The 24,011-nt window shown below is 40.9% G+C and overlaps 3 protein-coding genes across 3 annotated transcripts in view; 2 read left to right on the forward strand and 1 right to left on the reverse strand.

Moving 5' to 3' along the window:
* The window catches only part of mgat4a (alpha-1,3-mannosyl-glycoprotein 4-beta-N-acetylglucosaminyltransferase A), a 40,164-nt gene extending 32,875 nt beyond the window's left edge, over positions 1-7,289 (forward strand). The window contains exons 9-16 of the mRNA XM_074658892.1: positions 760-890; positions 980-1,087; positions 1,190-1,264; positions 1,404-1,522; positions 3,028-3,106; positions 3,436-3,496; positions 4,526-4,638; positions 4,741-7,289. Of these exons, the coding sequence (XP_074514993.1) occupies positions 760-890; positions 980-1,087; positions 1,190-1,264; positions 1,404-1,522; positions 3,028-3,106; positions 3,436-3,496; positions 4,526-4,638; positions 4,741-4,767 (713 nt within the window). The 3' untranslated portion in view covers positions 4,768-7,289. The remainder of the gene's footprint in view (positions 1-759; positions 891-979; positions 1,088-1,189; positions 1,265-1,403; positions 1,523-3,027; positions 3,107-3,435; positions 3,497-4,525; positions 4,639-4,740) is intronic.
* A 281-nt stretch (positions 7,290-7,570) lies between these two features.
* On the forward strand, positions 7,571-10,612 carry coa5 (cytochrome C oxidase assembly factor 5). Its single transcript, XM_074658894.1, has 3 exons — positions 7,571-7,800; positions 9,961-10,044; positions 10,312-10,612. Exons 1-3 carry the CDS (start codon positions 7,699-7,701, stop codon positions 10,351-10,353), a joined length of 228 nt encoding a protein of 75 aa, XP_074514995.1. The 5' UTR covers positions 7,571-7,698; the 3' UTR covers positions 10,354-10,612.
* A 368-nt stretch (positions 10,613-10,980) lies between these two features.
* Positions 10,981-15,812, reverse strand: LOC141782478 (inosine-uridine preferring nucleoside hydrolase). Its single transcript, XM_074658893.1, has 6 exons — positions 15,682-15,812; positions 14,841-15,028; positions 14,110-14,289; positions 12,879-12,990; positions 12,370-12,506; positions 10,981-12,292 (listed from the first exon to the last, which is right to left on the reverse strand). The coding sequence occupies exons 2-6, from the start codon at positions 15,018-15,020 to the stop codon at positions 11,945-11,947; spliced, it is 957 nt and encodes a 318-aa protein (XP_074514994.1). The 5' UTR covers positions 15,021-15,028; positions 15,682-15,812; the 3' UTR covers positions 10,981-11,944.
* Between the last annotated feature and the right edge of the window lie 8,199 nt (positions 15,813-24,011).

Here is a 24,011-nt window from a genome sequence, read left to right on the forward strand (position 1 = left end):
CTGGCGGCTAGCAGCTAACAGTGCAAAATACAGTAACAGTGCTGATAGAGATAACAGTGTTAACCTGAGGGGAAACCAGAGGGTGGGTGCTACGCTTAATTGACGTCTTCATCATCGGTCGAGACAGCGTTATCAGCCGTAACCGCCGAATGAGTGCAGTGCAGAGCAGAGCAGCGGACTTGAGCTAGCCAGTTGGTCACGTGTGGCCGGCCCGGCTAGGTCAACAAAGCACGGAGAAGCTCGGATTACAACACACGCACATGGAGAGTGACTTCATTTTCTGCTCAGGTAGACATTACTCCTCTGTGTTTTTACATAGCAAATAGTTGTTTGCTGCTACATTAATGCTCTGGATATCGTAAAGAGCATCTTTAACTCAGGATTTTCAAATCCACTTGGCATTCACACGCTGTAAGACTCGTCAGATTTATGATAAACAGTCAAATGCATCGTGGATGGATCTGCAGCAGCCAGTTAAGAAGATGGAAATTATATTGATCGCCGCGGAAATTGGGTCGTTGTAAAGTACTATGATTTGGCAGGGAAAAGCGAATCCAAATTAAGCACATCACTACAGTATGTAAATGAGGAATGGGTATATTTTTAGTCCAAGGGAAACTGTTGGAATTAATTTTTTTCTTATTTTGTTTTTGTTCAGATTAATGGTTTTAATTATCTCGTTGTTAATGATGCCGAATGCTTCTGAGCAGGACCAATGCACGTCTATAAACCCCCCTCCTTATTCTCTCTTTCCCACAGGGAAAATGTTCCAGGCTCCAGACCTGAACCTCATTGTTGAGTTCATCTTCATGTTCTACAAGGAGAAGCCCATCGACTGGCTGCTGGACCATATTCTCTGGGTCAAAGTCTGCAATCCTGAGAAAGATGCGGTATGCACTGTGATTACTGTATAGTTATGATGAGTGTCATCGTAACGGGGATGGGTCTCATCATTCCTCCCTTGTCCTTTTTGTCAAAGAAACACTGCGAGCGGCAGAAGTCGGGTTTACGTGTGCGGTTCAGACCGTCCCTGTTTCAACACGTGGGACTCCATTCTTCTCTTGCTGGAAAGATCCAAAAACTCACAGTGAGTCTCGCTGAGTGAGCCTTCACAGTCATTTATTTGCAACAACCGCAGAGGCTACTTCCTGTGTAGAAACGTTGGTTTCCCCTCCATCTGTATCTGTAGGACAAGGATTTCCTGAAGCCACTGCTCCACAAGATGCATGTCAACCCACCAGCTGAAGTCTCCACTTCAGTGAAGGTATCATGCCAAGCCTAGCTAAAATATCTCTGGATCTTTACTTTGCAGTTATCTATAGTCTAGTTCATAAAAATGCAATATCCCCCAACTTCAAAATCCGTGATCCAAGGTGGAACAAAATGTGTTTTGTGTCACACAGGTGTATCAGGGTCACACGCTAGAGAAGACGTACCTGGGAGAGGACTTCTTCTGGGCTATCACTCCCACTGCAGGAGACTACATCCTCTTCAAATTTGACCGACCTGTTAGCATAGAGAAGTACGTATGAATGGCTTTACCTGATATGTTTGTGTAACGGTTACGGTGAGCATCATGCATATATTCTCGTCTTTTCACTTGTTTCCGCCTGCTGCCCTTCAGTAGATTCAGGTTTAGCATCACTGTGTGTGTGCGCGCATGCGCCGTGCGTCTCTTCGGGGATCAGGCCGAGCTAATGAGAGTGCTCTAAAATAAGCATTCTCGGGCCAGCCTCCTACTCTCTGTGGAGCCGGGGGTAGAGTGGGAGCAAGACAGTGAATATAAAGAGAGCTGATAGCGAAACTGACGGCTCGGATCAGAGCAGACCTGAAAGGGATGTTAAATATCTGGTCATGTGGCGATTCATTTTTATAGTGATGAACGTGTCCACTGCTCTCGTAAAGATAACGTTATGACAGCCAGACAAGTGTGCGAGACTGTCAGTCACTCAGCGAGCGGGAAAGGGGCCATCTAGTGTTCCACTGTCTGACTCTGGAGTGGTTTGTCTGCTTTTGAATGACACCAATTACACCGGCTCGGACTCTTTTGCCGTGCTGATGAGACAACATCTCGTCAGCAGTTGGCCGAGAGATACGGCATGCTTTATGATCTGTCACTGCCTCCGTCTCTGGCTGGCAGTCTTCCTGTGTCGCCTACTCTCCGGCTGTTTAAACATTTACACAATTAACTACGGTGCACCTGCAAACTAAAAACAACCTTGTTTAAGATAAAGTTAGGGAATCATGATCCTTCATTTCTTTGAATCTTGCCAACCTTGAACCTAATATTCCACACTGGGCCCACACTTTGTGAATTCAAATCAACCTCCAGTTGCGTTGCATCCATTTTTAATGTGTAAAATCTAAAGCTATAACCTGAATATGAGATCTAAGGAAACATACACTTTGAAAATATATCCTACTATACTCCTTCAAGTTTTCAAAATTGTGCATAGATTTATTGTGCATCAATTTTAATATCCATAGTTCCATCTTTTGAGTGTATACAATGGAGAAAAACTGTAAAGGCGCGATCACATATGCGCAAATACAGGCAAGTGACCATCAGCTGCCGAGGCGATATTCACCTGAAAGTTCACCAAAGTTGAACAAAGTTGAGCGGTCACCAAAGTTGAACTTGACCGTGCCTTCATACAGCATATTTTTCTGGGAATATTGCCATAGACACCCAGTTTGTAATACTGCAAATATATAAATTTTGCAATACTTTCATCAGCGGTCCATAGGCTCGATCACCATTGTGATACCTCCTTCGACGATAGATATCAGACGATACTTAACAGACGTGTTTTTAAATTTAAATTAGACTGACACTTTAAGCAAGGACCATGCACAAAAAAACAATCTTACAATGAGAAGGGATGATTTATGCCAGATTTAGCTATTAGCTAATTTCCATCTGCAGTCCCTGGGTTGATGGACTGTGCTACCATGGGGGGTGGGGGAATGCAAGAATGCTTATCCATGGATGTAAATATTAAAATGAATGCTTGATTTGATTGGCAGGTTCCTGTTTCGCAGTGGTAATCAAGAGCACCCGGGGGACAAGATTGAGAACACCACAGTGGAAATACTGCCTGTTTCGGTAGGGAAACACACACACACACACACGCACACACACCCACGCAGTCTGTCACCCTTTCTGTGGTGTGCTGTGCAAACGGTTTTGATTAGATTACATTGAGTGGTTGCTCTTAGGGACATAGCATATTGATTATTGACAGGAATGCGAGCGTGACAGAATCGTTTGTGCCGCCAGAGGCGATGCATTCTGACATTGTGACTCACGCTCCCAGTGTAGGCACTGGTGCTAGCATCTGTTTAAGTGCGGTTCAAACGACAAATCATTAACAATTTCATTTGTGCCTCATATTTTACTCTACTATCCATCTTTCACCGTGTTTCATATGTTAGGAACCCGGACTGCAGACCAAAGAGAAGTACAAGCGAACTGAGGACCGCTTTTACAGGATCGGTAAGTGGATTCAACAGTCCCGTAGTGCTATATGTATGTGTGAGTGCAAAAGCCCCGTTTCCGCTACAGGAACTTCCCCCCTGAACTAAAAATCTTTTGAGGAACTCATTGTGTTTCAACCGCAGGTATCGGGGTCTAGATTAAGTTCCGGGGACATTTTGCAGGGGCAAAAAAGGCCCTGGTTGTGGGGTGTTACTTTCTGAAAGTACGGAAACCTTCAGGGTGCTGTGAATGAGAGAAAGAAAAGTTACTTTCTGATTGTTTCACGGCGGTAACGTTTTAAAGCACAAATAAATAACCATCAAACACTCAACAGTTGATTTACTGTGGAGACAGACACATGTAGTTACATTTTCCTCCACTGCATTTCATTCATTACATCCAACGTGCATCAGTAAATATCATCACAGGGAGACAAAACGTTTATTTATTTTTAGTGTTTTTTATATGAAACAGGCGGACACACTGAACTGCAGGCTACAGAATGTGTTTACCGCTGTGACCTCAAGCAGCCCTCTCCCCATGTCATGTTGCTTTTTCATACATCAGCAGGATCTTTAGACCACGGTGGAAACGCAGTGGGCTGAAGTAACCTTTTAGTTCCTTGAAAAGTAGTTCCCGGGATTTTAAGTCCCGAACTTATCGGCTATACAACTTTACCTAATTTATACTAACTTTACCGGCTATACAAACACACTGAAACATTGTGAGCAGATTATACACTCACACTGATGGTGACTATAGTGATAGACAGTGTAGAAAGAGTGTGAAATGTTCTCAGTCACAGCCTTTTTCTCTTCCAATTGTCATCTGAAGTTTTTTGCTTTTTGCTGACATTTTGTTTCTAATTAGCTTTTTATTTCTTGGCTATTTTTGAAACCCGTTCGTTGAACAAAGTTCATATTCTTCCAGTGAGTCAGTTCATGTTGCCACATTATGTACCTAAGTTAATTATTGGCAGTGTACTCTCCATAAATATGATTCATAACACTTCACATATGCTTTTGTGTGTGTGCTTAAACACAACAGGTCAGTTTGAGAAGGGCGCGGCAGAAGGGGCTGTAGATCCTTCTTTTAATCCCATCATAGCACTTCGGCTTTCGGTCCTCAAAGACTCAGCAGTGTGGGCCATCCTCAGTGAAGTAAGCCAATCACACACCTCACCTGTCCAATCAAATGATAAATACCTGTTTCTCTAGATGCATATCCAATAACACATGTGATGCTGTGCTCTCTTCCTGCAGATACATATAAAGAGGATAGCTGGCTGACTGTTCTGCAGCGGGCACATGAATCATGGCCCCTGGGGGACCAAAAATCTCCTAGATTGCTTACGCAGGGCCTCTGGCACCTAGCAACCAGCAGTGAATTCATTAGAGCACACTAGAGTCGCTCGTCTGAACTCGTCTAAGGAACGCCACCTCTCTGTCCCCCACGCTCTCCCTAATGTACTTTGTTTTTGCTTCTCATCGATCGATTTTTTTCTCCATTTCTTTCTGCATCTCTCCCTCACTCTTGTGCTCTTAATTCATTTGTGAGAATGTGAATACTACTGTCCTAAAGAACAACAGCGGAGCGCGTGAAGACATCTGTTCCCAGCTCTGGCTGCTCAAAGTGACTGTGTTGTTCAGCAGCTTTGAGCACAATCAGAAAGAAACGCTCGGGATGAACGAGGACAAATCGTCACATCTGGGGAGAACCAGTCACCTGGCCACTGGTGTAGATGCTGCCAAATCCTCCTCCTGTTACTCAATGCTGCCACCTTCGGGCAAGCTGGGGCATTGCACTGTCACTAGCGCCTCAGCAAAAAAGCCCACGATGATCAAGAATGTTGTCATCACTAATGGCCAGTTGCTCTCTGTTCTCGACAGAGATGACGGAGCTCTAGATCAACACCAGCCCAAACAACAATGTTTCCCTCCCAGAGTATTGTCAGCCACACTCGAATACTCCACTTGTCCTGAAACACAAACTCAGGATGAGCTTCAAAAATCCTGCCTGTAGCCAGTCAGTAACAACTTTGACCATACTGTAGGCCAGATTCCGTGGTAACTACCCCGATCCATCGAGAAAACAAGTACCATGACACCATATCTATCTCACCTCCTGTCTGACAGGCCGTGTGTGACCTCAGTGTCCATTTCTAGTAAACCAATCAGACATTGCCTTGGCGTCATTTTCCCGAAGGAATATATTGTTATATTGATATATTATTACAGCTATGACGATCTATGAAGGTGACTTAATTTATTTGAAATAAATCTTTAATTTGTACAAGAGGTAAAATATATTTTTATTCTATTGAGAGATGTTTATGGTAGTTCAGAGTACGTTTTATTTGTGCACTGTTGTGTTTTGTTTTCTTTTCTAAATTGCTATTGTACATTTTCTTTTCGTTGTCGCGGCTACGTTGCGATGTTGCTACTGTCTGCCCGGCGCAAGTAGCTTGGTTCAGTCTGTATCGGTTTCTTTTCACCTGAAGCGAAACGTTACAACTATTTAATTTTCTCTTCTTAAAGTCTGAATGGTAGGAGAGTTGTGAATAGATTCTGTTGAAGAAGTTGTGGGTCAAAATTGGGAAAAAATATGTGCCTTATGTCCAGGTCCCTTGAAATTGTCTCAGCAACATTATTCCAATCTCTCACTCTTGCCTACACTTTGATTGCTGGATATACTAATATTTTTAAAATAACACACACAGTCCAATTAGTGATTGGATGTTCAGAACAATATCTCTGTTATGCTAAGTGGAAGTGGTAAAAAAGAGAGGGGGGTTTTGTACCAGATTACCATCTGAAACGGCGTGATTTGCACTGCTTTTTCACTGTTTTTTTTGTTGCCATCACACCCTCCACCATTGTACCTGCATTTCCCATCTTCCCATAGTAAATGCTCATTTCACTGACTCCTCCAAATCTACGTAACAATCTATTTTGTCCAGTCAAGTATCTGTTTTTCGATTGGACAGAATATTATGACTACTGATCATTGCTGAGTGCGCCTTTTTGTTGTATGATTTGGCTGAGGTTGTGTAGTACTTTCACTGATTGTAAATATATAAAAAGCAATGAGCATTATCTCCCTTTCTTTCCCTCACTCTCTCTTCTGCCTCATTTATTAGTTTATTGAAATTTGCTTGACATGTTTTGTCTTTGTGTGGGTGGCCAATATTTCGAGTGGACGCAATTTTTAAGTGAAACTTCACTCATTTTACATCCCAGTGGTTTATTCAAGGGGGTAGTGAAGTGCCTTTTTGGTGGAATTGATGTGAAAAATGGGACATTTTTTGCTAGTCATGTTGTTCACATGCATGATTATTATTTGTAGTGCAGTGTTTTTGGTCAGAGCAGGCTCCTCCACCCCCTGATCAAACCATCCATGCTAGAGCTGTACTCATGAAGTAGCTTGATTGCCGCCTCTTCATCATTCTTTTTTTGATTGGGAGAAGATGAGAGCAAGCCACTTAAATGGTGCAACATGTTGTTTTGAAAGGGGAAAGACACTTTCAGTACTGCTAACAGGATTGGCTTTTCCCCTCTTGTCGTGGATCCACATACAAACTGAAACTGAATGCATGAAAACAGCATGAACGGTCTGATTCCCCTACTGTACTCGTGGAAAGTGGACTGGAGACAAAAAGACAAGAACTCTCTTCCCTTGATCGACAACCCCCCCATACACCCATCAGTTCATGTGCCTTCATCATATACATGTGTATGCCTGCCTCTGATGTTTTTGGCATCATTTTTCATGGACATCTTTGAAATAAATGATAAAAGTTCGTTGGAATTCATGGCCATTTTTCTGTGTTGTGATTTTGTTCTACTTGCATTACCCATGCCATCTGCATCACCAGGTTTGAGTTCAGAACAGCTGTAAAGTAACAATAACAGGGGAGAAGGCAAAATAAATATATTGCAAACATGACCAGAAAATTCATTCATTCATTCATTTTTAACTTTTTCACAAATGGATGATGTTTTGTCAACATTACTTTGGAAACTTCTAAACAAAACCTACATGGTTGAAAAAAACTACAAACGTTCCCAGCATGCACCTCTCTCCGCCAATGCACTTCCGTTTTCCCATCATGCAGTTTGAAAAACATGGTGACCGAAAGCTTCCATAACATTGATGTCACCGTCAGTGCACTTTGTAGTGGATGTATAAGTGAACATTGGTGTTAAAGAGGAGTCTGCACAATGCCGAAGTACTACGAGGATAAAGAGGAAGACCACAGAGCCTGCTCCGGTATCAGAGAGGACTTCAAGGCGTGTCTCATGCAGCACGACTGCGTGGTGAAGGTAAGTGAACGTCCTCTGGTCACAACAGCTGAAGTAAAGAGGTGAAACAAGCACCGAGCTATTGGATCATATTAACATGTCTACAAACGCCTGGAGTTAAATAAATTACTATAATAATTATCTAGTTAAAGCTGCAGTAGGCAGAATGTTTTTGGTATCATTGGGTAAAAAAAAACATAACCTTTCAGCATATTGTAATTCAAGTGTTCTGAGAGATGACTAGACTTCTGCACCTCCTCATGGCGCTGTTTTCAGGCTTTAGAAAATCTAGGCTGTGACGGGAGACTTTGGCCAATCACAGGTCATTGAGAGAGAGAGCGTTCCTATTGGCTGTGCTCCGGCTGGTGGGGGGTGCTTGGTATTTCCTCAACTGATCTCAGCATGGCTGCCGGGTCATAAACTTTCTCATTTTACAGCTAAACAGTACTGGTACAGTAGATTTCACAGACTTGTGATTAGATCGGAAAACAACCAATCAGAGCCGAGCTGGAGCCTTGCCGTCTCTGAGCAGCTGTCAATCACTCACAAACTCCGATCAAACGGTCAAACTAGGCAGCGCTGATCAAATATGAATCAATATTCTGTTACTGTAATGACTTTCTCGCATAAAATGTTGTCATAAACATCTTGTAGTGTACTGTTTAGCTTTAAAATGAGAAAGTTTGTGACTCAGCAGCCATGTTGAGATAAGTTGAGGAGATACCAAGCACCGCCCACCAGCCGGAGCAAACTTTCCATTTTTACAGCTAAACAGTACACTACAAGATGTTTTTGAAAAACATTTGAGGTGAGAAGAAGAAGAAGAAGAAAGGCACTTTATTGATCCCCGAGGGGAAATTAAATTTTTTCCACTCTGTTATTTTACACAGTACATAGTACACACAGGCCCGAAATACACACACACACACATGCACTAACAGGACCTATACATATGCATTAATGGAGAGAGGTCAGAGCGAGCAGTTGGTGCCTTGCTCAAGGGCACCTCGGCAGTGCCCAAGAGGCAAACTGGCATCTCTCCAGCTACCAGTTCACACTCAGTACTTGGTCCATGACTTGAACTGGCGACCCTCCGATTCCCAAGCCAAGTCCTTATGGACTGAGCTACTGCCGCCCCAATAGGCATTACAGTAACAGAATATGGATTAATATTTGATCAGCGCTGCCTAGTTTGACCGTTTGATCGGAGTTCGCGAGTGATTGACAGCTGCTCAGAGACAGCAAGGCTCCAGCTCAGCTCTGATTGGTTGTTTTCCAATCTAATCACAAGTCTGTGAAATCTAGCAGATGCCATTAGGAACACCGGAGGACACATAGGCACATGTTTTTTTTTCAGATTACCTGTCTCATGCACTACTGTCATGATATACTGACCGTTTCATAAAAATAACTCTTTTTAATCAAATTTGCTCCAATTCTTCCCCCTGCTGCTTCAAGTGAGCTAAGTTAATGCTCTGTCACCAGAATACACTGCTGAGAGTGTAAACATTCAACAAAATTCAAACAGCTGTACTCCGTGGTGGATTAAATGTACCGGTATGCAGATTTGCGCTAGATCCTTGAGGTTTTCACTGGGCTAAGTAACAACTGACTTGCTCAAAGACCCTTCGGACTTTGACTTACAGTTGGCAACCACGAAGATTGCAGGATTGATTTCAAAATCAGCGATTTCAAATTATTGCTCACTCTTTACAAATCACTTTATGGTCTAGCTCCTAAATACATCTCCCACCACAACTCTCAGATCATCAGACACCGGTCTCCTAACTGGACCGATGTGAATCTGGTGAAGGTGCCTCCAGTTATTATGGGCCCACTCTCTGCCTGATGTCATAAGATGAACCACAACTGTGTCATCTTTTAAAAACAATATTAAGAACTACCTGTTCTCTCAGGGTTAGCGAGTGCCCCCGTCTCTCTGTCTCTGTGTTCATAAGCATTATTAATGTAAAAAACAACTAATAGCATCAGAAAAAAATGAAAGTCGAAATCAGATACATTACAAGCTGGGATTTAAATGTTGTTCCGTGTTAATTCTTTTTTCAACAGACCTCAATTTGATTATGATATCAGGTTCAATGATTGCATTTGTGGGAGGGAATGCACATTTTGCTCGTTGGAAGAGCCCAGTGTATTCTAACTGGTTTCTTAATTTGTCAGGAAGGGAAGATGCCCAGCGAGTGTCTGAAGGAAGGCCACTGCAAAGCCCTGCAAACATCCTTCTTTGAGTGCAAGAGGTCTATGGTGAGTCAGCGGTAATTACATGGTAGCTCTGAAAGAACTGGTGGGCGGTGGAAGAGTAAAGAGAACAGAGATTGTTTTATCTTCCTCTCTCCTGGTATGTCTGTAAGCTGCGTTTTCCCAAAGTGACCAGAAGCATAACGAAACAGGAATTTTATTGAAAACGAATGGCTGATAATGTTTAAATTAAATTCCGTTTTATACAAAGATAACTCGACTCATGCTTTAAGCTGTGCTGCACACTAACCAACATCTGTCCTCGTTTGACAGCTGGACACAAGGTCGAGATTCAGAGGAAGGAAAGGATACTAAGGAACGCCGATGCTGCCATATGGTTGAGCGAATACCGGATGAGCAACTGTAAATACTGCAATATAAGCAAAGGACGACCAGATATTAAAGAACAATGCACACTGACGCACAAAAGGATTACCAACTCATCATCAACGGGCAGTGCGGAAAAATTCGGGAGCGGTCACTGGATGAATTAGTGTGCGGTGTGTGTGTGTGTGTTTTGCAATGAGAAACTTGATGTAATGAAATAAATAATGAATAAAATGATGAAAAGAAAGTTTCTATTACAATTTTAATGAGGTGAAAAATTATTTCAAGAGTAACATTTAAAATACTGTTTTTATGATGTTACTAAAAACACAAAGAGAAATCAGTCATTGTTAATGGTACGCTTCTTCTTCTCGCTTAATTACTGTGTTCAGAGCTGACTGTTATTTTTAGGGCCCCTTTTAGTCGATTAGTTGACTAAGGTCGTTTTGGTCTTACACCCGGGTCACACTGGATGCATGAGTGGCACGTGGCGGGCTACCTCTTTGAACTGCTGCGTCTCTGCACCGCGCTGCTACTGCCAGCCCTTTCTTTCTACATAGTTTGCCTTTCATAATGGCCATTTCATTACATTTACTGTATTTATTTTAGACAGAAAAAGGTTAAGAAGAGTGCTTATTTGAAAAATAATAAAAATCACAATTAATAGACGTTACTACTATTAATTTATGTAGCCATGCAAGTCACTGTATTTTCCACAACACTGTCCTACAAATATTTCAGAATAAAAGCTGGACATTCTGTCCACAGAAAAAATGCTACACGGCTTTTATTCTGAAATGGAAATAGGTAGTGTTATTATTACACAGCTTTGATGAATACTTGATTCTGATTGGTCAATCACAGCATTCTACAGTCTGTTATTTCTTTAAAGCAGACCATTGCTATGTATAACAGACCTTTGCTATGGGCGCAGTTCTGATGTCAGACTCTGGCGGACAATTTTTGTGTCAAATTATTGACTTCTTAAGTAAGTAGCCGTGTAATAAGCGGGATAATGTACAGCTAGCGGGGTCATTGTTGTGAAATAAAACCCTTCAGGGCGATGCAAGACCCTTCGCTTCGTGTTGAGATGCAGCATCTCCCTGTCGGGGTTTATTTCACAACAATGCCCGGCTCGCTGTACATTATCCCTTATATAATTACCTTTTTTTCATGTCTGTGACATATTCTACAGATATAGACATTGAAACTGTAGAAGTGTTGCTGGTATGATGTCAATATACTGTCAAAAGATCATTTTCACTGTCTATTGTTGCTGTGAATGGCACGTGGAAATAATAGGCAAGACCTCGTATGTCTAGAAGAGACGTAGCTGACACGTAGCCCTGCCTGAGCCACACTGCTAACATGGGCGGCGAAGTAAAAACCACAAAGGTTTCCGTGACGCACACGCGCTGCTCATGCATCCAGTGTGGTCCGGTCATTAGTCTACTAAGTTAGCAATTTTTTTTATACATGACTTATTTTCAAAAACGTGTGCGCATATCTCTGGTAAACACAAGATTTAAAGTGGTGCTATGAGTTAACTAAGAATTCCTTTGGTCGAGGACAGCCCTAGTTATTTTAAAGCAGCCATCATCATCTGCTTGAACTTCTCAATATCTATCTTCTTCATGACAAAAGCCTTGTGAGTCTTCTTCAGTAAACCCAAAGTATCTACTACCATCATGCCTCTGGTGTGTGTGCCCGTCAGCTCCACACTGACTGGATAATGGTCGCATTCTGTGATGAAGGAATCGTCCACGGCGGCTGCCATGGCGTACGAGTCACACGAAATGAAACCTGTGCCGTTGAAAAACTCCTTCTCGGAGCGGTCGCTTCGTGACGCCTCGTAGCTGTGGCGGAAGATCCGTGCCATGAAGCGAGCTTTATCGGTGTCCTGCGCCAACCAGGTGTCGCAAAACTCCTGTCAACACCGGGAGAAATGTGAGTTAGTCTTAGGAATCTACAGTATATGTTACAATGTGTAGAAGGGAGCCTTACCCAGGATAGCTTGCTGTAGCAGGTAAACTCCCAGCAGGCCAAGTAGGTGGGACACTGGTAGTCGTTCAGCACAATGTACGCAGCCTCTGGATCGGCACAGAAATTGAACTCGCTACAAACTGTAACGTTTCCTCGAGCTATAGGAGCAAACCACAGAAAAATGACTCACTGAACTCCACCATGACAGGGTGTAGACAGAATAATGAGAACACTTGATAGACAAGGATTTGAATGCTAAAGTAATTTGATTACAAACACTGAGGTCACAGTTGGGGCTGCAGAAAGAAAATGTTGACTTGCTTGTTTTGTCCAACCAACAGTCCAAAAGATATTTGGTTTTTAAAACAGGGGAAAATTCTCCCATTGGGGAAGTTGCAACCCAACAGACATATGAAACAAGAGACAACAGAGTCATTTCTGTGCTAATTAGAGGTGCAATTATTTTGTCTAGCCCTCTAATACTGTGTGACCTTCACCACTGTTTACTTCAAGTTCATGATTTAACTGACATTCAGTGTTGCCTCCCATGATGTAGAGCCCCCGCAGTTTGCTCGGTAGAGACGGATCAATCCTCACAGCGAGGGCCAAGTTGGTGAGGGGCGCCGTGGCAACCAGACATACCTGAGGAATAAACCAAGACGTTAAACGGGCGGGTCCATTATTTTTGAGTTTTTTGACATTCTTATATCATGTAGCTTCACAGTGGTGTTCCTTATGTATTCAAATCCTAACATTCAAATTTTGGTCAAAGTATGTATGTTTTAGTGTCAAAATGCTATTTTTCCAAGCTCTTCTAAAAAAAAATGTTCCCACGTGACCTGACGTAGGTTTCCTGCATGATGACGCTGCTACATGTACAGTATATACAGCCAGTGTATTAATGTTACATACAGTAACTTAGATGGCGGTCGGCATGCTCCCAGTTTGGAGAAGCAGACAGGAGTACCGGTACGGAAGCAAAGCAATGTACTGCTGTGTGGACGCCACGTTAGTTTGAAATCTCCCGTGTTCCTTGAGGTAAAATTACTGTTTTTGTGAATGGAGTCTGGTATGCTCTGGTCTTGAAGACAACGGCATGAGTCCCCTGTCGGAAAGTGCTGTCTGATGGCGAGGTAAAGCGGTGAAAATATTCAAAATGTAGCGTACACTTAAACTGATGACTTAAACCGCCAACCCCAAATCCTGCTTCGTAGTACAGGCCTCTGGTGGGTTTATAAGCTGCGTTTTCCATTAGTGACAAACATAAAAAAAACAGTTAAAATTGTATTGAAAACGAATGGCTGATAATGTTTAAATTAAATTCCGTTTTGTACAAAGATAACTCAACTCATGTTTTCAGCTGTGCTGCACATTAACCAATATCTGTCCTCGTTTGACAGCTGGACATTAACCTCACTTCACCTCGCAGCCCTTTCCGACGGGGAACTGAATCCATTATATCTCTCTCTTTAAAGTCACCAGACTTCATTCACAAAAGCAGTAATTTTACCGCGCAGAACACAGGAGTATACATACAACCCCTCTTCAAATAATCCAAACTAACCCTTTCAATTATTTCCAACTTAACACAGCTAACTTTGACTCAGCTAGCGCTAGCGTTCACATTATTCATAACCTTACTGATTAACTTACTTTGGAAACCTACGTCACTGCTTTTTGCTAACGGCTTAGTGGGCATTTCCATTCAAAAAAACAGAACTGATCACAGATGGACAGACACTGTCCACTGCTGTCTCCCACCTCTCCTGGGTTCTCATTGACAATCCTGATCATGGCTGACACAGCGCCCTCCTTCTGAACCAGGTCCAGACCGGGAGCGTCGGGATCCGGAGCGTCTCCCAGTCCGTCCTGCCCATGGAAGTGTCCCGCATCAATGTTGTTCCCAAGGATCGGCTTAGCTGCTCCTTTAAACACTGAAATCTGGCACATGACAAAAAGAAAGAAGAGCACACCTGATGAAACAAACATTTATACTGCAGTTATTATTATTATTATTATTACACAGCTTCCAAATGGATTTCTGTCCATTTATGACATTTATGTAACCTTATTACAGACAGGACGCTTTATGTGTAACACTATATATTATAAGCAGTGATTGTGTTTAATATAATATAATAATAATATCATGTAGGATGTTTGGTTTTGTTTCCTTTCTCAGAGCTCCTAGCCAAAACCAGAGAACACTTCCCATTTCTTTTGGTATTAAAATGCAGTCGTGTAATACTGACATGCAACTTGTCCTCTCAACCTAACTGACCTCATACTGGTTGTGTACATTTTACCAGTTCCTGCCTCGGGTCATGTGGCATGGCAAACAACAACTTATTGTTGGGAATTTGTATCAGCAGCACACATGACGCCATTAAATTCCTCTAACACAAAACGCATTAAAGACACAATATCCATCAGTGAATCACGTCGAGATCATAAGATAACTACACTGTACAGAACAACGGTGCTGCACCCACCTCCAGTTTATTGCAGGCTTGCAGAACTCGCAGTATGTTCTTACACACGTTCTCCACTGTGGTGTTTCCGTGCACACAGGTGATGCCCAGGAGCTCCACGTTGGGGGCGGCCAGCGCCAACATGATGGCCTGAGCATCGTCCACCCCACAGTCTACATCCACCAGCAGCTTCTTACTCATTATGGTCCCTTAGGAGAAAAAGACTTTAGTCCCATAAGAACAAAACACTGCTGTCCTGACAGTAACCTTTACTGTCACTACACACTACACTTTAATTAGTCATCTACTCCTCTAGTAAATTGGTAAACTAGAGATAACATTTCCCCTATGTCACGGTTAGCCTATAGAAAGTTGAGGTGAGCTTTGCTTGTTGTTCAAGTCAGTGAACTTAAATAACACAGACACACATATTTAGGGCAGCAACTAACAATTATTTCCTTCATTGATTAATCTGATTATTATTTTCTCAATTAATCAATTACATGTTTGGTCTAGAAAATGGCGAGAAAAATGGCTAAAAAAGTCAATCATTGTTTCCCAAAGCCCAAGATTACGTCCACAAATGTTTTGTTTTGTCCACAACACAAAGATATTTATATTTACTGTCATAGAGGAGTAAAGAAACCAGTAAATATTTTATATTATATATATATATATATATTATTTATAAATATTTTAGTAGCTGGAATCAGTGAATTTTGCCTTTTTTTTCTCGAAAAATTCAAAACCAAAAATCAAACCGATTAATTGATTATAAAAATAGTTGGTGACTAATTCAATAGTTGACAGCTAATCGATTAATCGTTGCAGCTCTACACATATTTCACAAGATAACACCTACCTGTAGCTGAGTGTGATAAAGAAGAGGTGTTGTGTTTGCCGGCGGCTCTTCTTCTCACAGCGTGGAACCAACGATGATCAGCTGCCAACAACCTTTGAGCAGAAAGAAGGACATCAGAAAGGGAATGGAATGAATGGGAGGAGTTACTAATCGGAGTCACAAGTTAATATTAGATCAGCTTCTTGGTATTCAGCCATCATCCAGTGAAAGAAATAAATCTTTTATCAGATGTGGGACTAACTGTTTTAAAGTGTCCCATGCAGAACACATTAAAAGTGTATTTATTTACAAAGATGTCTACCAAAGATGAAAATTCTCAGATCCTTTACTTTAGTAATACCACCGTTTAAAAATACTCCATAACCAGTCATAGTCCTGAATTAAAAAATGCACTTTAGTACAGTATTATTTTAAAGTAATTCTTATGCAAAATGACGTCTTTCACAGTTTCATAATCATGTATTATTATTAAAGATGCATAAAGTAGCATTTTAATGTTGCAGTTAATTAATTAAAATGCATAAAATAATTGTTTTGTATGTTAAATCTAATGAGTAGCTAGTGACTAACAGCTTTCAGATAAATGTAGTGGAGTATTAAAGTACAGTCATACCTCTGAAATGTGGTGAAGTAGAAGAATAAACAGAAATACTCAAATTAAGTTCCTAAAGCTGTGCTACAGTACAGTAGAAATGTACAATGTTTTTGCCACAATGTGATGCTTTGGTCCGTAGGTGAAAAGCTTCACCAAATTTACCATAAAAATATGATAGTGTAGTAGCCTGTGGCTAAACAGAAATTGATTGGCTACAAGTGAAATTTGTTTGCCTCTCCTAAATAAAAAATAACTTGAGTGTTTGACTTCTGTGTTGTTGTCTGGGTCAATTCTCAATCCAGTGCCTTTTTGGTTTGAAAACATTTTCTTTATGGTGCAGCTGATGCGAGATCTTCAAACTTCAATGTTTCCACGTGAATACAACAACATAAACAGACACTGTGTTGTAAATCAGATGGTCTGAAGTACACGGACAGTGTGGTCACAAGTTAATCTGGCTGCCTTCTGCGTCTCAGAGTGACTATTTAGCGGATGATATTTGAGATGAATATGACATTCACCTGTGAGCACCTCAGTGCTGGTGGCGCACTGGAGGAAACTTCCGTCTGTCACACAAGCTGTGATTTTGGTATGAGTTCAAATCCCGTAAAACCTGACATTTTTATTCATTTTTTTTTTCTTAAAAAGGGATGAAGAGTTCTTCTACGTGACAAATGTTTACTACAACAAGCTCCAAAGACGAATATGTGTATTTAGAAACTTGTATTAGCTTACAGGAAGCGCGACGCTGCTCTTCCTGGTTTCAACATATTCATCATAACAAGCAACGTTTCAAACGCGAGCAGAATATAGCGGACACGTTTCCACAAACAAGACTCCAAAGCTCCAAAGACCAATCCGGTATGTTTAAACATTGTAATGAAATAGTAAACAAAGAGGCATTCACGAGGACAGCTACGTATTCTCTTCCTGCTTTCAACGGCTGCAGTAACTACGACAACCACAGACTCATCCGGCTGAAAGTCGCCAGTTAACAGGGTCGCCTGATAAACCGTAACACCGGAAACACACAACAAGGTGTGTTAGAGAGAGAAATCACTGTACCTGTGAGCAAGTATGTGTGTGGCCTTCCTCAGATATCTCTGCAGTGTTTAGGTTATAAAAGTGTTAAAGTGCAGCCCTCTCCAAGTCGTCATTTCTGCGCACCAAACACTGCACCGAGAAGCAGCACAGACACAGGACTATATGGTGTCATGAAGGACACACTCAATGTGTAGCTTCAAAGCCAGAGAGGAGTACAACTATTTGTCCCGCGAAACAATCCCGTTACTACTTCTTCTTCTTTGGTGTTTATTGGCGGTTGGCAAACCATCTTAGAGGTGCATTACCGCCACCATCTGGACTGGAGTGTGGAACAGAAGATTGTGCAGAAACAAAATAGAAATAAAAAAAAATTAAATAAATAAAAAATGATAATGAAAACTCTAGATTCTTTTAACTAAATCAGTTTTTCTCAAAAACTGAATAATTTCACTGTATATATTATCTGCTTTATTCCCCAATAGACCTGACACTGAAAAGTCGTGATGTTTTGCCTTCCTTAGTGTCTGAAAAAGGTGATTCCTCTGGATAGTGTAATTACTGCAGTGTATCAGTACGTGTTCAACAGTTTCTGGCTGGTTACAGTGTGTACATTTCCCAGTTGGGTGTTTGCCTATTCGATATAATGTTTGATTAAGACCTGTATGTCCGATTCTTAGTCGAGTGATGATATTTTCTTCCCTTCTTTTCCAGCCCACCTTTCTCCCTGCTCCAACCTGTTTCTGTATATTGTACATATGCCTTCCAGTTTCCTGATCATCCCAATACTCCTGCCATACTTTTTGTGCATAGTTCTTGATGAATGGTTTAGCCTCAGCTTTACTTAATGGAATTTGTAATTCTATATTCTTAATTCTTAGTGTTTGTTTGGCCAGAATGTCTACCTGCTCATTTCCTTCCACACCAACATGAGCAGGAACCCATATGAATCGTGTACCTGTGCCTTTTATTTCCATCCTATACATAATGAGAAATATTTCATTAATTAAATCCGTTCTGACTGATGATCTACCAGATCCTATGCTTGTGAGTGCTGAAAAACTGTCAGATGCAATAACGGTGTTTTTTATTTCCCTCTCCTCTATCCACTGCAGGGCCAATAATATTGCCAATATTTCTGTAGTATATACTGACACATAATTTGATACTCGTTTCTTGATGTATGTCTCACTCACCGGGATATAAACTGCTGCACCTGCACACCCTGTCTCAGGATCTTTGGAACCATCTGTAAATAAGAACACGGAGTCTGAGAAGTGCTGATCCAAATAATTCTGGACTATGCGCCATGCTGGAATTTACTTTGACTTCTCCTTCAATTCCTGCTGTATATTGAGGTCAACATTTGGTAAGGGGAATAACCAGGGAGGAATGGAGGAAACTGAAACTGTAGAGCAATATTGGAATTGACATAACCCTATGTTTTCTGCCTTTGCATCACCTACCCACCCAAAGCTTATGAAGTTTGTTTCATTATGTTCCCAGCAGTCTATCAAAACACTTTTGGTAGGGTGAGTTTCATAATGCCCCTGAAGATTAACCCAGTATGCCAGCATTAATTTTATTCTTCTAATCCGTAGGGGCATTTCTCCCACTTCCACTTGCATTGCTGATACCGGAGATGTTCTGAATGATCCACTAATGATTCTCAAAGCCTGAGCTTGCAGTACATCTCATTTCTTGAGGTTTGATTCTGCTGCTGACATGTAAGCTACACACCCATAGTCAAGGACAGATCTCATGAGAGCCCAGTATATATGTTGTAAAGATGCTCTACTTGCTCCCCACTCCTGTCCTGTCAAACAACGCAGTATATTGATGACTTTTTTACATTTGCTCCTGATTTTATCTAAATGAATGTTCCATGTGAGCTTTTCATCAAACCAAATCCCCAGAAATCGAACAGCTTTGACTTGCTCCAGAGGTTGATCATACAGTTTTAGGGAAATGGGTGCGATTTTACGCCGTTTTAAGAAACAAATAACTTGTGTTTTTGCTACTGATAACTTGAATCCCCATTTGTTTGCCCATTTCTCCACCTCAGCTATTGCAGCTTGCATTTTCTTATTAACAAATGATACATTGCGGCCTCTTATCCAAAGAGCTCCGTCATCCGCGTACATAGACTTTCCTATATTTTGCTCAACCTGAGAAAATATATCATTGATCATTATATTGAATAATAACGGACTACATACACTACTTTGTGGAGTTCCATTATCTACTGTATATTCATTTGAATATTCTGCATCTACTCTTACCTGTATTTTCCTGTCAAATAAAAAGTCCTTCACCCAATTATATGCTCTACCACCAATTCCCAATGAATTCAATTTAATGAGTAACCCTTCTTTCCAGAGCATATCATATGCTTTTTCCACATCAAAGAAGATAGCTTATACTACTTCTTTGTTGGTCTGTGCTTTCCTGATGTCTGACTCTAAGCATAAGACAGAGTCCATAGTATTGCGACCCCTACGGAACCCACTTTGATGTGGAGATAAAAGAGCTTTACTTTCCAGGAAATATGTTAATCTCTCTGTAACCATTCGCTCCATAATTTTACATAAATGAGAGGTTAGGGCAATAGGTCTGTAACTATATGGATCTGATGGGTCTTTCCCTGGTTTTAGAATAGGCACTATTACGGCTTGTTTCCACACTGAAGGAAGTTGTCCAGTTTCCCAAACTCTGTTATACAGTCTTAAAACAGTGACCAGAGTGTTATCTGCCATGTTCTCTAACATTTTATAGCATACGCCATCTTTACCAGGTGTGGTCTGACGTGCACAAGTTATTGCTCTAACCTACTAAAAGGCAGGTCTATTGGATCTTCTGATGTCTCTTTTTTCTCTAATATTTTAGATTTCTCCAATAAAACTCTATTTCTACAGCGCCTGGCCTCATCTGTTAGGTTGTCGGAGCTGTGAACTTTCCTGAATGTTTGCGCCAGAAGTTCAGCCTTTTCTAGGTTGCTGACAGCCATTTGATCCCCATTATTCATCACTGGTAATTTATAACTCCTTCTGATTCCACCCATTCTCCTGATCATGCCCCAGACATCTGAAAGCTGTACTTCTCTTCCTATACTGCTACAATATTGCCTCCAAAATGTGCGTTTTTGGGTTCTTATTGTTTTCCTTACTATTGCCTATCCCTTCTAACTACAGAATATCCCTTTACAACAAAATCCCACTGTGGTTTCAACCATGTCTCTTGTATACATATTACATTCGGTTTATTTTGTAATTTATCAATGTACTTCTTAAACTCCTGTCCATTTGCTATTAAGCTTCTCGCATTCCATTGTAGCAGAATTAGCACCATTAAGAGGATCCAGCCCATGTTTGTGCGGATTGTGTATCTTCATTCAGAATGTCTCTAACTGTTTCCCATTGTAACCCATTTACTTCAAGGTACTTCTCAGCTGATCTTACAATTATTTTAATCCTTTCATTGCGACTTTTTGACTGTGCCGAACAGTTGATTATTTCTGCCATAAAGAGCACAAAGTCACTTTTTCTGACTAGCAGTTTCCTCCTTCAACTTATCACATCCTGCACATTTTACAACATCTTCATTCACAGTGTTATTTTGCTTTGTCACCTTTATTCCTCCTGAAACCTTCTTTGCTGCCTCTGCATAGCCGATTCCCTGATACACCTTGACTCTCTGCACCTCTGCCGCTCTTTTGCTGACCTCACATCCACCGTACGCTGAGCTATGTTCTCCGCCGCAATTGCAGCATTTCAGCTTTGCTCCCTGGGCACATTTGCCATACTCATGTTCTCCTCCACATCTTCCACACCTTTGGTGTCCGTTACTATCTTTTTGCATGCGTGAGTGAACGTCTATGGAAGTGACGTCACTTCCGGAAATACCCTTAAAGGGGACATATTATAAAAAACTGAGATTTTCATGTTTGTTTTTTTATTATAAAGCAGGCTTCAGTCCTATATAAACACTGTGAAAGTATCAAAACGCTCAGTCCACAGGGAAATACACACAGCCCGTATTCAGAAACTCTGCATTTGAAACAAGCTGTCAGGATTTCTGTCCATTTGTGATGTCACAAATATACAATATTTAGACCCCTTTACGCAGTTTTAAATATAAACATTCTAAATGTGTCCCAGTTTATTTCCTGGTTGCGGTGTATGTGAATGTCATCAGCTGACAGGAAGTACACATGGACCCAAGCAGTTGCCTAGCAACGCAATTCTGTTGCTTTTTCTTCGAAATGCACTAAAACGGAGCGTTTAAGACAGAGGGTAAATACAGGCATATTCAGGCCGACAGTATGAGGAAAATAAAGTTGTTTTTAACATTACAGCATGTAAACATGTTCTAGTAGAAACACAAAATACAAGTATGAACCTGAAAAGGAGCATAATATGGGACCTTTAAAGGTAAACACTGGTATGTTTTGGTGCGACTCTAACAATATATATATATATATTAACCCAGGTCTCTTTTGTTGTCCACATGTTTGTTTAAATAATTGTCATAGACTTTTCTGTTTTATAGTCAAATGAATAAAAACGACTGAACACAGTCAGAAGCATCAGAAGCAAGGCCGGATTAATTCATTTAGAGGCCCCGGGGCAAAAAGAAGCCACAGAGCCCTATTGGCAATATTGGTGTCTTCATATAGGGTCGTGTTTACCGGGTTCATGAGAAGAGTCCATATGAACGCCCCCCTCTTGTGGTATTCACAACTTCGTAAGTGGAAAGTTATGATAGCTCCGAGTTCACAAGTTGTAACGTGTTTGAAATGGCGGAAGCCATGGAATTACATTTTTTGGCGCATAATAAGTTAATATATTGTAATTTCAGTTGTACATTGTTTTTCTTCATAATTTTATAATTTGTCTGAGGAAAATTTTCCTCTGTCATTATGTCTTTGCATTTTCTGCATTATGTTACCCGCTTGCTAAATCGTTAACCTCTGTGGCTTTTAGACACCAACAGTAACGTTAATATTGCCGTTGCTTAGTAGCAGTGTTCTCACGACTTAACCACTTGAATGCAAAGCATATTGTGTACACGACTTCCCGTGTTGTAAACACAAGCTCACGAGTTTCATTTGAAGGCTCCATTTGTACTTCCATCATCACTCTCTGTGCATTGTGTATGCATACTGACACTTAAAGGTAGGGTTGGTAGTGTTGTTCAAATACATTTTTTGTTATATTTGTTGAAATTCTCATTACATCCCAACAGCAGTCAATAAATCAAATGCTCTGTGGCTGTCCAAGGACTGTAATAAACCCGTCTAATCCAATCCAATGGACGGCCTACCTGCCTACCTGCCTACCTGCCTGCGCTCACTCTGTCCGTGCACTCGAGTCTTCCACAAGCTGCTTCCTTGACAGCTGTGAGTACTAACAATAGCCATGTTTGTTGTTTACGTTCATTATGATATGTTAATTTCATACCAATAATTTTGGGGGAGTGGCTTGGGAGGGAGGCCTGAAAGGACGGACTGTCAGTTTTGCTGACTTTTGGAGCTAGTGCTGCTGGCTACTTTCATTGTAAAAGAGTTGTCAACACTGGACTGGACTTTTCAGTTGGCTAATTTTTTAAATCTAGCGTACTCTTGCTAGTTTCTCCACATTACCGACCCTACCTTTAAAGTAAACACATTTATATATGGAATTACTTGTGAACAACAGGATTAAAACTAGTTTTGACACAGGATCGTTCTACATGACACATTCATGCTAAACACACACAGGTGATTTTAATTATTTGACATGATGATTGTTCACAGGAGACGTTTTGACATGTCACAATAGGAAATGCACAGATGTAAACAATCAAATTAATGATGGCTGAATTGCTTCAGTTTCAGGGTCCAGGTGTTGTGCATATTCCGAAATATTTTTTTGTAGTTATCCAAGCTTCCACAAACCTAACACACATCTGGAGGTTTGGGTAGAACTAAAGGTCTAGGACCCGGGGCAGAGAGAGAAAAATAAAAATGGAGATAATGATACTGACAGAATAATCAAAATGCAGCTGTGGAAGTACTTTTTGAAGATGCCTCTCTTTGAGACAAATTTGAGAGGACGAAATATTCACAAACAATAATGTCTCATTTAATTTACTGACACACTCGTTTTTGGCATTGACAAGCCTTTATTCATCATCCAGTTTCACTTCATAACTCTGTGGGGGTGCAGCCTTCTCCCAAACTGCCCTGTCCAACCTGTGTGCACGTACAACCGATCAGAACAAGGTCCTAACTTACTCAATAACAATGGATAAAACTAGAACAGCATTTGGCAACAACAGCCATATCAACATAAAAACCTGTAAGCAAAATAACATTTTCAAAATAAAATCCACTGTCTCTGTAAGTTTTGTACAATAAGGTACAACGGAGCTGGTAAACTGACAACAGAAGAAGTGTCGTTGATGGTCAGTAGAAAAATGCAATATGCATTATTTCACTTCAGTCTGAAAACATCTATCAAGTGCTCGTGGGTACTCTTAATCGTAACGGTATACAATTACAATAGTATAAAGCAGTAGTTTTTTAATCTTCATGCAGGTTAAATTAACAAATTTGCTATCCAATTTTGATCACAAAGTTCTGCATAATTCAAGGGCAATCAAACCAAATAACAGTGCTGCATATAACCTTCAGAAATGTCTTAAATATCTGTAG

This window comes from Sebastes fasciatus, chromosome 14 (genome assembly GCF_043250625.1).
Source record: "Sebastes fasciatus isolate fSebFas1 chromosome 14, fSebFas1.pri, whole genome shotgun sequence".
Lineage (NCBI taxonomy): Eukaryota > Metazoa > Chordata > Actinopteri > Perciformes > Sebastidae > Sebastes > Sebastes fasciatus.

Excerpts from the sequence above, each read along its gene's own strand:
- coa5 (XM_074658894.1), top strand. The coding sequence starts at position 7,699 with ATGCCGAAGTACTACGAGGATAAAGAGGAAGACCACAGAGCCTGCTCC. Across the intron at positions 7,801-9,960 it reads AGCACGACTGCGTGGTGAAG|GAAGGGAAGATGCCCAGCGA; the intron begins GTAAGTGAACGT and ends TTAATTTGTCAG. Across the intron at positions 10,045-10,311 it reads TTGAGTGCAAGAGGTCTATG|CTGGACACAAGGTCGAGATT; the intron begins GTGAGTCAGCGG and ends CTCGTTTGACAG.
- LOC141782478 (XM_074658893.1), bottom strand. The coding sequence starts at position 15,020 with ATGAGTAAGAAGCTGCTGGTGGATGTAGACTGTGGGGTGGACGATGCT. Across the intron at positions 14,290-14,840 it reads AAGCCTGCAATAAACTGGAG|ATTTCAGTGTTTAAAGGAGC; the intron begins GTGGGTGCAGCA and ends GTCATGTGCCAG. Across the intron at positions 12,507-12,878 it reads CATGGGAGGCAACACTGAAT|CTCGAGGAAACGTTACAGTT; the intron begins GTCAGTTAAATC and ends TTGCTCCTATAG.